At 38.2% G+C, this 15,910-nt stretch overlaps 1 protein-coding gene across 1 annotated transcript in view; it reads right to left on the reverse strand.

The window, feature by feature from the left end:
- Positions 1–253: 253 nt before the first annotated feature.
- The window catches only part of LOC121320899 (zinc finger protein GLIS3-like), a 241,771-nt gene continuing 226,114 nt past the window's right edge, over positions 254–15,910 (reverse strand). Inside the window, exons 9-11 of the mRNA XM_041259711.1 lie at positions 15,317–15,489; positions 11,159–11,347; positions 254–1,645 (exon numbers count right to left, since the gene is read on the reverse strand). Of these exons, the coding sequence (XP_041115645.1) occupies positions 1,509–1,645; positions 11,159–11,347; positions 15,317–15,489 (499 nt within the window). The 3' untranslated portion in view covers positions 254–1,508. The remainder of the gene's footprint in view (positions 1,646–11,158; positions 11,348–15,316; positions 15,490–15,910) is intronic.

A 15,910-nucleotide genomic window follows, 5' to 3' on the forward strand; every position in this document is an offset into this window, starting at 1 on the left:
CTCTTAATTTTTTCCAGAGCTGTATATATATTTGTAATTTGTATTATTTTTTTATTTGCATGATTCAATGGTAACTGCAAAGGCTTCTCTGAGGATGAATTTTCAGTGATTTGTGTCACAAATGAGTATAACCGAAGTAAGTATAACCCTTATAAATGTATAAAAAAATTTTTTTTAAATCATCTTTAGTACAATATAATTTGTTCTATATGTATTTGTAAGTATTTGCGATTTGACCATGCTGTTCCACAAACTGATAATACACACATTAAACTGCTGAAAGTTTTCAATTTCCTGAAATCTGTATTTTACCACTGCACTCATTCTTAGGTTATATAAATAATTTAATGTCATGCGGTGGTAAAATGCTTAAATAAAAATTTTAATTTCAAACAATAGTTATAAAACCTCGACCTGCGGTTATGTCCTTGTGCACTCGATGCACCTTATACAGAATACCATACAGAGCACTGCAGTAAATATCTATACATATTAAATATATTAAAGTTGTACTTCAATGAGCAACACATGCATAAGAAACTGTATTGTAACTCGAATTATGTAAATACATTGTATAGGGCAATCTAGCACGAGTATTTTGGTTATAATAGTTTATGTCTGTAATAAGGCACTTGACTACAGTTTGCTGAGCATGTGAGATGTTTGTGTTTTCACTTTTTTTGTACTGCAAGCAAAGATAATATTGATATTGAAAGCCACATTTGTCTTTAAAATGTTGTCTACAGTGTAACCTGTAACCTCTTTATGTCATCTGGATTTTATTTTCCCCGCAGGTTGGAATGTCCAATTATATTTTTTTCTCAGATGTTCTGAGGGCGTGTGAGCATCCTCCGATCTCGCAAGCCTAAAGCCAGAATCGCTTTTACGGCAAGCAATCCAGAGCAGATGTGGACAGACTACCGATCCCAGAGAATAGAGATCAGCCCTGATTTTTATCCACTCTGAATGTGCTCATTGCCTGGCCATTAGGGTTTGCTGTTGCACAATGAGGAGAAGGAGGCCCTCTGGGAGTGTCAGAGCCAATGTGAAACCCCCTTTGAGGTCCCCAGCAAAGTTTGGCCTCTGCATAGCCTGAACGTGAACCAGCGCCGTCCAAGCTGTGTGACTCATCCCGTGCTCCCAGCGGCAGAGCTTTAATGAGACACTTGGGGTTCCCCTGCCATTCTCTATTTTAATAATAAAAAATCTCTTCCCTTTGAAAGCACCACACAGACAGAAAGATAGATATTCAATAGAATAATTGTTGTGGAATTTTAAGAAGACACAATTGATGCAATCATTGTATTACCTTTTAGTAATCTCAAGAAAAGCATTATGTAGACAATTGCAACCTTTTTCTATTCACTTGAATTACAAATCACACAATTCCAATTTAGTGCATACTGGCAGGTGTTCATAATCTTTACGGTTCAAAGTTCTCTCTTCTTATGAAAACCTGTTAGTTTAGGTGTTGGATCAGAATTGGAGTAGTAAATGGCATACTATTACTATCCTTCAGTGTAAATAGAAGAAAGCTGACTGGGACACCGGTCTACAGCATTCATTTGGTGGAAGCCGGGGTCCTCGGCAACATTTCGCACAGATTCTCCAAAGATTCCTTGTGAAGCTGAGGAAAGGTCATACACTGAAAAACAAAACACAAAACACAGGTGAGGAATTGAATATCCACACCATTAAAACTATTTAAACATTTTGAAGGGTTCCCTAATTGATTTCAGTGGTGATTTATATTGCAATCTGTTCAGATGCACAGCACAACATGATTTCTTCTGTTAATACTAAGACACATCCATGAATTCTGCAGTAAAATAGAATCTTTGGTAGATCATTTCTCACCATGCTGAGACTATCATGGTTTGAGTGCGTAAGCATTGGTTTGCTATAGATAACAGGCTGTGGCAGATTCTACATGTACATGTTGTGCTAAATTTTCCAAAGAGATGTAAGAGCTAGTATCATAATTTAACCTTTGCAAAGTCATGCATCTTTTTTTCATTATGAACAATTTTTTGCGTTTTTGTTTTCCCATATCGGAAAGACCCAGCCTATCAGGTTGTACATCTTAGTTTCAATCCAGAAATAAAAGTATCAAATGACTTCCAGCAACCAAATTACTTGAAGCAGTCTTCTAATTCTGAAACAGCACTGTGAACGGGAGAGAATTAATCTGAATTGTAAATCTCGAGTAATTAAGGTTGGTGGTACGCCTTCACAGGGATTTGACTACTTGATGGATCTTGATGAAAGAGCATAGATGTAAGAACCGCTGAACAACTCTGTGATCAGCTGTGGACCGCATGCCAATTGGATAGAGTGTGGTGCCATACTGATCACGGGGTGTTTCGTAGTACAAAGGGGATGCAGCTACATGAGTATGGCTGCTGGTTTGCTGTTTTGTGTGAGCAGACAGAGACGGATTTGGGAGGTGAAGCCACAGAGCCAGCACTACCACCTAGCGCACCTGCACTACCACATCACTTCAACCTGTTACAGTACCATGGAGCATGGACACTTGCACCCTGGATCTCTGTTTATTGTTTACTATATTATTATTGTTTGGGATTGCAAGCCTACTGTTTAATCTAAGATATCATTGCTGGCAGAGGGGAGAGTTGTTATCCTTACCACAACACTCACATCCTGACAAGCACTGACATGTATTTCAAGAGAACCGGGAATATAGGAAATCTACAGAAAACATATACCGTATATCCTCAAATTATCACTGTAGCGTTTGTTTGAAATTGCCTGAAAGAACTGCAGCTTTTATTTGAATGTGGCAACTTTATTTTTAAAACTGTACAGACAAACTGTAGTTCACTTACAAAATCGTATTTGTTAACAATGTTAGATAACTCAATGTGTTGCTCATCAGTTAAAGTCACATACATTTGCTGAATTGTGAAAAAAAAAAAATTACAAAAACACAACCCGTTAAAAATAGACCGCAGCATGGGCAAGGAGTAGGACTGCTCAGCAGTTTATTATAATTGTTTTTACTAGCAACAGTTTTTACAAAACTGTACCATGACTTTCAACTAATTGACCTTTAGTATACAGATCTGGCTTACTTGAAGTATGTCCAAGAGTAGAGGGAAACGTAATCCGATAGGGCCCTGTCAGCTACTGACAACATGGTGACCGCGGATGATGAGTCGGTTCTGGCTTCGATTAGAGAGCTCATTACCAGCATTTGAGCTGAGGTGTCAGTGACCGAGTTCCTCGCAGAGCTTCAGTTTTCATTGTCTGCACTACAAACCACAAGTTTCAATTTAGGGGCAAAAGAATAAGGATATGGAGCACTTGTTTAACATATGTTGATGATCAGCTCACATCGGTTGAGTCACTATGCTTTGCCCTGTCCACTGAAAAAACAAAAATGAAGCTGAAACTGGATGATCTGGAAAATCACTCACACAGACAGAATGTCAGGGTGATTGGAATCCCGGGGGGTTTACAATGAAAATATTTAGTTAGCACTCCTGGAAGGAGCTAGTTTTTTGTTTTTATTTTGTTTTATGTTTAAAATACATATACAGTTCTGCCTTGTTTAAAAACCTACCTGTTAATTATACACAAAAAGACAAGTGGAGACGGTCCTGCATGTGGCAAGCTCAGCCTGGATTGTCACGTATGGTATGTATATTCAGCGAAAAAAGGCACTTTACAGAGCATTAAAAAAGGACCAACAAGAAAGTACGCAGAAAGAGTACACAGAACTGCAAACGCAAGTCAAAAAGGAAGTTAGAAAGGCCAAGAGAGAAATAGAAATGAACATTGCTAAGGGAGCTAAAACCAATTCCAAAATGTTTTTCCAATAATACAACAGCAAGCGAACATTCAAAGAGGAGATTAAATGTTTAAGAGATACAAATGGCAAAATCGTAGATGAAGAAAAAAAATAGCAAATATATTAAATGATTACTTTTCACAAGTTTTTACAAAGGAAGATACGGACAACATGCCCCACATGTCATCCAGTTTCTATCCAGTTTTAAATAATTTTGGAATAACTGAGGCAGAAGTGTTAAAGGGACTAGGAGCTCTTAAAATAAACAAATCCCCTGGGCCGGATGAGATCCTCCCAGTAGTACTCAAAGAAATGAAAGAAGTAATTTACAAACCGCTAACCAAGATCTTGCAGCAGTCTCTTGACACAGGGGTGGTACCGACAGACTGGAAAATACCGATCCACAAAAAGGGAAACAAAACTGAACCAGGTAACTACAGACTAGTAAGCCTGACTTCTATTATATGCAAACTTATGGAAACTATAATAAGATCCAAAATGGAAAATTACTTATATGGTAACAGGGTCCTGGGAAAAAGTCAACATGGTTTTAGGAAAGGGAGATCGTATTTAACTAACTTGCTTGATTTTTTTAAGAACATAAGAACATAAGAAAGTTTACAAACGAGAGGAGGCCATTCAGCCCATCTTGCTCGTTTGGTTGTTAGTAGCTTATTGATCCCAAAATCTCATCAAGCAGCTTCTTGAAGGATCCCAGGGTGTCAGCTTCAACAACATTACTGGGGAGTTGATTCCAGACCCTCACAATTCTCTGTGTAAAAAAGTGTCTCCTATTTTCTGTTCTGAATGCCCCTTTTTCTAAACTCCATTTGTGACCCCTGGTCCTTGTTTCTTTCTTTTGAGGATGCAACATCGATAATGGATAATTGCAAAGCATATGACATGGTTTATTTAGATTTCCAGAAAGCTTTTGACAAAGTCCCGCACAAAAGATTAATTCTCAAACTGAACGCAGTTGGGATTCAAGGAAACACATGTACATGGATTAGGGAGTGGTTAACATGTAGAAAACAGAAAGTACTGATTAGAGGAAAAACCTCAGAATGGAGTGTGGTAACCAGTGGTGTACCACAGGGATCAATATTAGGTCCTCTGCTATTCCTAATCTACATTAATGATTTAGATTCTGGTATAGTAAGCAAACTTGTTAAATTTGCAGACGACACAAAAGTAGGAGGAGTGGCAAACACTGTTGCAGCAGCAAAGGTCATTCAAAATGATCTAGACAAGATTCAGAACTGGGCAGACACATGGCAAATGACATATAATAAAGAAAAGTGTAAGGTACTGCACGCAGGAAATAAAAATGTACATTATAAATATCATATGTGAGATACTGAAATTGGAGAAGGAATCTATGAAAAAGACCTAGGAGTTTTTGTTGACTCAGAAATGTCTTCATCTAGACAATGTGGGGAAGCTATAAAAAAGGCTAACAAGATGCTCGGATAAATTATGAAAATTGTTGAATTTAAATCAAGGGAAGTAATGTTAAAACTGGACAATGCACTAGTAAGACCTCATCTTGAATATTGTGTGCAGTTCTGGTCACCTCGCTATAAAAAAGATATTGCTGCTCTAGAAAGAGTGCAAAGAAGAGCGACCAGAATTATTCCGGGCTTAAAAGGCATGTCATATGCAGACAGGCTAAAAGAATTGAATCTGTTCAGTCTTGAACAAAGACGACTACGTGGCGACCTAATTCAAGCATTCAAAATTCTAAAAGGTATTGACAGTGTCGACCCAAGGGACTTTTTCAGCCTGAAAAAAGAAACAAGGACCAAGGGTCACAAATGGAGATTAGACAAAGGGGCATTCAGAACAGAAAATAGGAGGCACTTTTTTACACAGAGAATTGTGAGGGTCTGGAATCAACTCCCCAGTAATGTTGTTGAAGCTGACACCCTGGGATCCTTCAAGAAGCTGCTTGATGAGATTTTGGGATCAATAAGCTACTAACAACCAAACGAGCAAGATGGGCCGAATGGCCTCCTCTCATTTGTAAACTTTCTTATGTTCTTATGTGTCTTGCGTGGGATAAATACCAAAACTCCAGAGACAGTACTCTGGTACATTTTTGTTTGTTTGTTTTTGAATGAAGAGGATGGAGCAGCATCCAGGGTGCTTGCACTGTGCAAAGGAAGGAAAGGAAGGAAGGATTACCTACACTCGTGGAGTTGGAATGTGTGTTGGCTTTTTACAGTATGCCACTCCACAAGCAGGTCATATTCAGGCAACCACAGAATTGGAGGCAGACTGGTTGGAGGACTTGTTGTCCCACCACCCTGACCTGTTCCCAGCACCTTGGTTTTACTGTGAGTATTGTGGTGATCCCAGCCACCACTGGAAGGACTGCCCGGATGACAGTTAAACAGAATGGTGTGGACTGTGTGAGCACTTTGGACATGGGTGGTGAGAATGTCCGGAGCCAGAGTCGGACAGAGGGAAGTTGGAGCTCCTGATAGAGGAAGTGAAGTGGCACACCCCGAGGGGGTGCTCCGAGTGTCCAGCGCCCCGAAGGGGGGAGCCCGAGCGTCCAGAAGGGAGGAGCCCGAGCGTCCATAGCCCACGATGGGTAAGCCAGCGTCTCGAGCATTCAAGAAGGGGAAGCCCACATGTCTACAGCCCAAAAAAGAGAACCGCATCAGTCTCCAGATAGAGGGGGGACTGCCTGCCGCTCCCGCCTCCTTCGCTAGAGGGAGACTACCTGCTACTCTGCCTCCATCACCAGAGGGAGTCTAGCTGACGCTCCTGCCTCCACCATAAAAGGGAGATTACTTGCGGCTCCCACCTCCACTGCCAGAGGGAGACTACATATTGCTCCTACCTCCACTGCCAGAGGGAGACTGCATGCTGCTTCTGCCTCCACCGCCAGAGGGAGACTACATACTGCTCCTACCTCCACTGCCAGAGGGAGACTACATGCTGCTCCTGGTTGTGTATTTTCTCTACATTCCTTCTATCATGATGACACACTCAAGTAGGGCCTGCAGAGCAGTTTGTAATACTAACTTTGTGTATCTTGTGTAACTTTGAGTAGCAGGGGACTTAACCATCCAGAGTAGCGCAATAAAGTCTTCAACTTTAGGTGAACATCTTCGCACATCCAATCATTCCCACATATGTAAGGCATGGGTGGGCTAGTTGTTTTATTCTGGCTTCCATAGCAGGGCCAGGGGTACTGCTATTTTTATCCATAAGACACTCATTTTGATGCCTCTCATGTGACCACAGACCCAAATGGTCACTGTCATTGTATCAGGTAAACTTTTCAATATCTGGAAATTGGAGAAGGAATCTATGAAAAAGACCTAGGAGTTTTTGTTGACTCAGAAATGTCTTCATCTAGGCAATGTGGGGAAGCTATAAAAAAGGCTAACAAGATACTCGGATACATTGTGAAAAGTGTTGAATTTAAATCAAGGGAAGTAATGTTAAAACTGTACAATGCACTTGTAAGACCTCATCTTGAATATTGTGTGCAGTTCTGGTCACCTCGCTATAAAAAAGATATTGCTGCTCTAGAAAGAGTGCAAAGAAGAGCGACCAGAATTATTCCGGGCTTAAAAGGCATGTCATATGCAGACAGGCTAAAAGAATTGAATCTGTTCAGTCTTGAACAAAGAAGACTACGTGGCGACCTAATTCAAGCATTCAAAATTCTAAAAGGTATTGACAGTGTCGACGCAAGGGACTTTTTCAGCCTGAAAAAAGAAACAAGGACCAGGGGTCACAAATGGAGTTTAGAAAAAGGGGCATTCAGAACAGAAAATAGGAGACACTTTTTTACACAGAGAATTGTGAGGGTCTGGAATCAACTCCCCAGTAATGTTGTTGAAGCTGACACCCTGGGATCCTTCAAGAAGCTGCTTGATGAGATTTTGGGATCAATAAGCTACTAACAACCAAACGAGCAAGATGGGCCGAATGGCCTCCTCTCGTTTGTAAACTTTCTTATGTTCTTATGTTCTTATCTCACTGAAGGAATGACAGGTCATTCAAAATGTTAAACTGTGGAATCTTGAAAAAGACTAGGAGTTATGTTCTTATGAGTGACCTATAGTAAGGTTCAACATACGCGCCGGTTAAACTTACTCAGTTGAAATTACATCAGAAATGTCTTCATCTAGACAATGTGGGTCTTCATCTAGACAATGTGGGGAAGCTACAAAAAAGGCCAACAAAATGCTCGGATATATAATGAAAAGTGCTGAATTTAAATCAAGGGAAGTAATGTTAAAACTTTACAATGCATTAGTACAACCTCGTCTAGAATATTGTGTTCAGTTCTGGTCACATTGCTACAAAAGGATATTGCTGCTCTAGAAAGAGTGCAAAGAACAGCGACCACAATTATTTCGGGTTTAAAAGGCATGTTATTGAATAAAGAAGACTAAGCGGTGATCTGATTCAAGCAGTCATAATTCTAAAAGGTATTGACAGTGTCGACCTCAGGGACTTTTTAGACCTGAAAAAAGAAACAAGGACCAGGGGTCATAAATGGAGATTAGATAAAGGGGCAGTCAGAACAGAAAATAGGAGGCACTTTTTTACACAGAGAATCATGAGGGTCTGGAACCAAGTCCCCTGTAATGTTGTTGAAGCCGACACCCTGGGATCCTTCAAGAAGCTGCTTGATTCTGGGATCAATAAGCTACTAACAACCAAACGAGCAAGATGGGCCAAATGGCTTCCTCTCATTTATAAACTTTATGTTCTTGTACAAGCAAGCACCACATATTTAAAATGAAATTACCAGTACATTTTATTAATCACATTAAAGAAATGAAAAAGGTGATGTTAACATGCTACGCTTATACACATCATAGGGGCTACAGAAAACGTTTTTTCTTATTTTTTTTTTTATAAATCCGAGTCAGTGGTAATAACTGTCGTATTCAATTTTATTTTCCTGCGTTGAGAAATAACGTTAACTATTTAATAAAGGTAACAACAAGATAACAACATGTGAATCTTGGTGAGCAGAGGACAGTATTAACAGAGTACAGTAGTAACTTAGTTTAAAAAATCATAGACTTCAATATAAATGTATATACTTTGCCTGTCGCGGTGTCCATTTTACCCTTCATTTCACTGGAGCAGAATGAGTCATGTGACATATACCAATGCGCTGACTGGATAGGATTGCTTGAGTTGTCAGGACGTTGTCAGGGGTCTTACACGGGGTAATCCTCTCGGGATTTTGTCGCAAACAATATAGTTGCTACTAGTAAACTGCTTAGACAGTTGCCGCTTGAGCTGCTGACCCGCTTTCAAGATCAATTATTAGTAATAATAAAAAATAAATCACAATTATTTGATACTACTAATTATTATATGATACTAGTAAAATTCCAGACTTTTTCAAGACTTTCATAACAGCCATGATTTTTCGAGCATTTTCAAGACATGGAAATCACCCCAGTCGTTTTTCCATACTTTTCCTAGACTTCCAGACTAGCGTACAAACTCAGTATAAGTTTATAAACTTTTACTTTTTTTTTTTTTTTAAATAACATGTGTCCAATATGGTAAATCTGTGTCCTGTTTATTTGTTTCTTGTTGAGTTCTGTGTTTATTTGATAACTGAGGGTAGCATTTATTCAAGAGCACAGTTAATTTGAGGATATACAGTAGACATGAAATCTCTTAAACATAAAACAAATAAACAATGTTTGTACCACCCAGATTGGTGCTGTAAAGTACAAGTGAATCCTTGAGGAAAACCTGTTTGAGTCAGCCAAGACTCTGAAACTGGGGACGATATTCACATTTCAGCAGGACAATGACCCGAAGCACGAAGCCAAAGCCACACTGGAGTGGTTGAACAAGAAGAGAATTAATGTTCTTGAGTGGCCCAGTCAAAGTCCTGACTTAAATTCAATCTAAAATTTATTGCAAGATGTGGCAGGCTGGCGAGTGGATAGAGGCCCAGAGACAGACTGCAGTTCAAACAAATATACTTTTATTATCAATAAACACAAAATAAACGTGCACAAGGGCAAAATAAAGGGATTTAAACAGAAATAAAGCAATACAAAAACAAAACTAACAAAAATAACAATTTCCAGGCTGGGCAATGCCTTCACTGGATTCACAAATACAAAAAACCACAAACACCAACCTGCTTCCTCAGCTCCCTCTTTCCAAATGAGAAGCAGAGGCCTCCTTTTATGTCAGGTGGCTGGGCGCTGATTGATCGTTAATCAACCTAATCAACCCCAGCCACCTGAACATAATAAACCCAGGCAGGTAGGGGAAATTAACCACACCCCTGCCAATTTAAAAAGGGCAGAGCTTTGCTCTGCCACACAAGATTTGAACATTGCAGTCCATCGACGGTCCCTAACAAACTTATCAGAACTGGCACAATTTTCCCATGAAGAATAGACAAAAATTTCACCATCCTACTGTGCAAAGCTAGTAGAGACCTATCCAAAAAGAATCATAGCACTAATTGCTGCAAAAGGTGTCTAGCAAGTACTGACGTACTGAGTACTGGGCTGAATACATACAACCAGTAAATTTCATTGTGCATTTTCTTTGCAAGTTTTGCTGACATTTAACCTCCTCCTCATATAACAGTGTTCAGTTTAACCACTACAGCTTTGAATAAAAAAGTTAATTTGAAAACTGTGCATACATTATTTGTAATTCAACAAAATGTGACAGTACTGGTAGGGCGTGAATACTTCTGCAAACCACTGAATTTCATCCTAGCATGAAACTATTTTATAATGAAAATGCCATAAATTTTATACTGCAAGTAAATCTAGCCACTGCTTCCTTTGCAGTCCAAGTAAGTCTGTTTGTTAATAGGGTATTAAATCATTAAACACATTAAACTAGGGTGACTGGGTTTAAGGTGGCTCCAAGTCACCCTAAAGTAGCAAGTGTAAATAGGGTAAGAGTTTTTATGTTCATATTTAGTGCAGCGGGTATTAGGACACAAATGACTCCTATTACTGCACAAAATGTGAAGCTCTATCTAGTGGGGTCTGAATATCTGTGAGCTTTGACAGGAAGCAAAACAGAAGATAATTGTGCTTCAGCCAATCGATGAAGAAAACTATTTCTGGAAAACAGAAATAACAGAAGAAAAAAAACTAAAAGGAACTTTTAAAACCTGTAGTTATTTCATTCTTACTTATATATGATTAAGTCCTAGTTAACTACAGAATTTTGACAAGATAAGGTTATGCTTTGGGTGTGAAGGATGGAATTACACAAGATCCAAGGCTTACTTCAGAAATTAACTTTGTAATCAAAGGTAATGGCTCACAGACCAATATTTAATCAAAATGTTAATTTTTGTTTTTTTTTTACCTGTGATACCAGAATGAGCTGACAGTGCTCTATGGAAAACATCTAATCCTGCCTGGCCCATAGATGTGGGAAATAGACAATCCTCAAATGGGGGTACAGACATCATGTGACGAGAAACTTGGTTCTGCATGGTCCTTGGTGCTTCACTGTATGAAGGAGGATAAAATGTCTGTAACTGCCCATAAAAACCTAAAAAGAAAAAAAGATAAAAAGAAGCTGCATGCATTTTTTAAAATTATCTTTCTGTACCATACTGGTTTGCTACAAATATTGCGAATGACAGGAACAAGAGCCATGGCTGCTTCCTACAGATCTGTGAGCACACCTCAGTCCTGACCTTAACACCCCCTGCTATTTAGTTTTCTCAGTCAGGGACTTCCAAATTCTGGCAAATTGTGCATTTATGATGTTGATCTATAATATAAACACAGGTTACCATTTTAAAAAACATGTTACAATATGGTACATTGACTGTCAGGTTCTGTGTTGCTATGCTAGCATAATATGTACTAGTACTTTGTTTGAATTTAGAACACAAATATTTTTCTGTTATAAATATGGAAGTTACTGAGAAGGAGATATGTGAAGATTGTGATATATGAAGGTTGTGATCCCCACAGTTTCATTAAAAGGTGTAACTTGTTACTCAATATATATATTTGCATGATAAAAGTACATACTAAAAATAAAATATCAACATAAGACGATCAACATATTTTAATCCTTTGCGGTCCTATCTAGGACCAGGTCCGACATTACAATTTTCCGTTTCTGGTCCTATGTAGGACCAGGTCTGACATCATCAAAAAGAAAAAGAAAACCTTGAGAAACCTTCTCCACCACATAGCCCCTGCACCACAGAGATAACACAGACATAAGCAAACAAGATAGTTGCTTTCGCATCCAGCGCTCAAAGAATATCACAGACATTTGCAGAGCTTTGAGGTATTATAGTAATAAAATAATGACTTTGATCGCATTACTGAGGAGTTTGCAGATAAAACAAGTGATCAGGAGATGACCTTTCAGCATTCAGAACTGGGCAGACACATGGCAAATCACATGTAATAGAGAGAAGTGTAAGGTACTGCATGCAGGCAATAAAAATTTGCATTATAAATACCATATGGGAGATACTGAAATTGAAAAAGGAACCTATGAAAAAGACCTAGGAGTTTATGTTGACTCAGAAAGCTATAAAAAAGGCTGACAAGATGCTTGGATATATAGTGAAAAGTGTTGAAATTAAATCAAGGGAAGTAATGTTAAAACTTTACAATGCATTAGTAAGACCTCATCTAGAATACTGTGTTCAGTTCTGGTCACCTCGATACAAAAAGGATATTGCTGCTCTAGAAAGAGTTCAAAAAAGAGTGATCAGAATTATTCCGGGTTTAAAAGGGGCATGTCATATGCAGACAGGCTAAAAGAATTGAATCTATTCAGACTTGAACAAAGACGACTATGCAGCGATCTGATTCAAGCATTCAAAGTCCTAAAATTATTGACAAAAAAAGTGCCTCCTATTTTCTGTTCTGAATGCCCCTTTGTCTAATCTCCATTTGTGACCCCTGGTCCTTGTTTCTTTTTTCAGGTCAAAAAAGTCCCGTGGGTCGACACTGTCAATACCTTTTAGAATTTTGAATGCTCGAAATCGGGTCGCCGCGTAGTCTTCTTTTTCAAGACTGAACAGATTCAATTCTTTTAGTCTGTCTGCATATGACATGCCTTTAAACCTGGAATAATTCTGGTCGCTCTTCTTTGCACTCTTTCTACAACAGCAATATCTTTTTTATAGCGAGGTGACCAGAACTGAACACAATATTCAAGATGAGGTCTTACTAATGCATTGTACAGTTTTAACATTACTTCCCCTGATTTAAATTCAACACTTTTCACAATGTAACCGAGCATCTTGTTGGCCTTTTTTATAGCTTCCCCACATTGTCTATATGAAGACATTTCTGAGTCAACAAAAACTCCTAGGTCTTTTTCATAGATTCCTTCTCCAATTTCAGTATCTACCATATGATATTTATAATGTACATTTTTATTTCCTGCGTGCAGTACCTTACACTTTTCTCTATTAAATGTCATTTGCCACGTGTCTGCCCAGTTCTGAATCTTGGCTAGATCATTTTGAATGACCTTTGCCTCTACAACAGTGTTTGCCACTCCTCTTATTTTTGTGTAGTCTGCAAATTTAACAAATTCGTTTACTATACCAGAATCTAAATCATTAATGTAGATTAGGAATAGCAGAGGACCTAATACTGATCCCTGTGGTACTCCACTGGTTACCACACTCCATTCTAAGGTTTCTCCTCTAATCAGTACTTTCTGTTTTCTACATGTTAACCACTCCCTAATCCATGTACATGTGTTTCCTTGAATCCCTACTGTGTTCAGTTTGAGAATTAATCTTTTATGCGGGACTTTGTCAAAAGTTTTCTTTATGCTTCTGCAAAACATGCTCAAAGCAGCCAGGGTTACACCCAGGTGACTGTTTTGAAAGATACCATACCACGGACACATACAGATAATTTCTGTCACTAAATGCCTTTTTTGTTTGCAAACCTCGTCTGGTGTAAACAACATAACACATTGATGAAAAATTGTTTTTAGTTATTTTTTTTTATTTGTACTAGTGTGTAATTGATTTGTAAAAAGTTTTGTACCTGTCTGATTATTCTAAAGGTAATATAATCAAGCAAAACCTCAAACTTTGTGACATTTTGTTACTTTTTTCAATGTTCGCCTTATTTTTTATATATATATATATATATATATATATATATATATATATATATATATATATATATATATATATATATATAAACAAAAAACATGTTTTTGTTCAAAAATTTGGTATTGTTGTCTTTGTATCGGGTACCCTTTGGACTGCTTTGTTACTTGTTTTAAGCAAACAAAGTCACTATTTCAATTTGAACAGCACATGGTCTGAAATTTTATTTTGTTCACAAAAATTAATTGGACTGGACCAGTCTGACAGCTGCAGAATAAATGGACTGCAAAGGGTTAATGTTGGTGTATAGTCATTGGTACACAGAATATAAACGGGTCTGTGGAACACGAGTTGTTTAAAATGTATATTTGTATGTAGGCACGAGGATTGCACAGCACTTCAGGTAAAATATAATAAAATGCGAGCATGGGGAATTGCACTTTATTAATTTACATGCAGTTGTACTGAGACTCCAATTGATTGATTGATTAGCAATCGAGTCTCGGTACAGCTGCATAAAAGCTGCATGTTTTCACTCTCTGGGTTGTGTGTTCGGTGAGTGGAGAACAGGATTGGAGACAGAGGTTATAATAAGAGAAGAAGAAGAAGAAGAAGAATAGTTAAATATCAGCTCACCGTGTTTGTCTGTGTAGTCCGTTTTGTTTGTCTCTATTTTGGTGAAAGTGCCGTGTCCTGTGTTTTAGTTTATCTTGCAACCTTTTATTTTCTGCTTGTTTAATTATTAAATGCTGAGCGGTAACAATCGCTCAGCTTCACCAAACTCCACCTCTGTTGTTTATTTCCTGGTTCCTGGTTTCTGGCCCGACATCACTCACTGCAGCCGTTTTTGTGACAAGATGGCTTTGGTGTTCTCTGCTAAAATGCAATGACTTTCTGTGCTAAATAAAGCAGTTGTGAAGGGGATAAACAATGTTCCTTTCCCTTTGTCTCCCCATTCAGATATTGATATTTGCAGACCAGGTGGAAGTGCAATATTCTTGCAATAATTTAATAAATGTGGTATTTTGTAAATGTAATTTATAATATATATAATAATATATATATATATATATATATATATATATATATATATATATATATATATAATTTTAAAATGCTGTTGTAACTGGGACTGGATCTAATTTTAAGAAAACAGCCCTGAACCTTCATTAATTTTCTGTTTGCCATAACAAGTTACCTCAGACAATGTTTAACTAGCTTGGTTAATGTACAGATGCTTTTAATTGAATTCCAGTCACACATCTGCTTCTTTGTTTTAGAGATTTGTGGGCTTTTTAAAGTTTTCTAAACTTTAACCAAACAAACACTTTATACAAGAACTGTCAAGCCCTGTCAAGTGGAACTATTAACTGTCAAACACTGATAAGTGTTTGAAATGGTCTGTCTCTTACCTTGAACATGGATGCCACTAGGCTGCACTGGAGCATTTGTCTGGTAGGGTTTCAGGCAAGGCTGCGAGTTCTGCTGGATGTGGGGCGGCTGTGGGGTCCTCCTCTGCATCATGAAAGGGGGAGCAGGGATTCTCCTTGGGCTGGTGTGATGAGGAGATGGGGCTGTAAACCTGCTAGACATGGAGAAGGACCACATATGGGTTTTCAGCTGCAGAGATGCACGTTGTTTATCTTAAATAAACCTAAATAAATCCACCTAAAAAAAACAAAGAAATAAATGAACTCCAAAGGTAGTGGGCATTACCAGGAAGTCTAGCCTTATACACCTTATTGGGCTTCATCTTGGATTATGCTTCAGATAAGGTATGAGGGAGCAAAGAAATAAAAAAAAAAATAACCTAAATAACTGTTTTGGTAACACCTTAGCTCCACAACAGGCCAAAGCTTTCATTATGTAGTATGATGTGGTTGTGTGGGTGAGCAATGGCCGTCGCTTAATTGCAAAAACACAGTGCATAAACTCATCCTAAACTCCTCTACAAAACAAAGGATTTTTGCTTCCTTTTATACCATGTGGCTGGAACTTGATTGATA

The sequence above is a fragment of the Polyodon spathula genome, chromosome 1 (assembly GCF_017654505.1).
Source record: "Polyodon spathula isolate WHYD16114869_AA chromosome 1, ASM1765450v1, whole genome shotgun sequence".
Classification (NCBI taxonomy): domain Eukaryota; kingdom Metazoa; phylum Chordata; class Actinopteri; order Acipenseriformes; family Polyodontidae; genus Polyodon; species Polyodon spathula.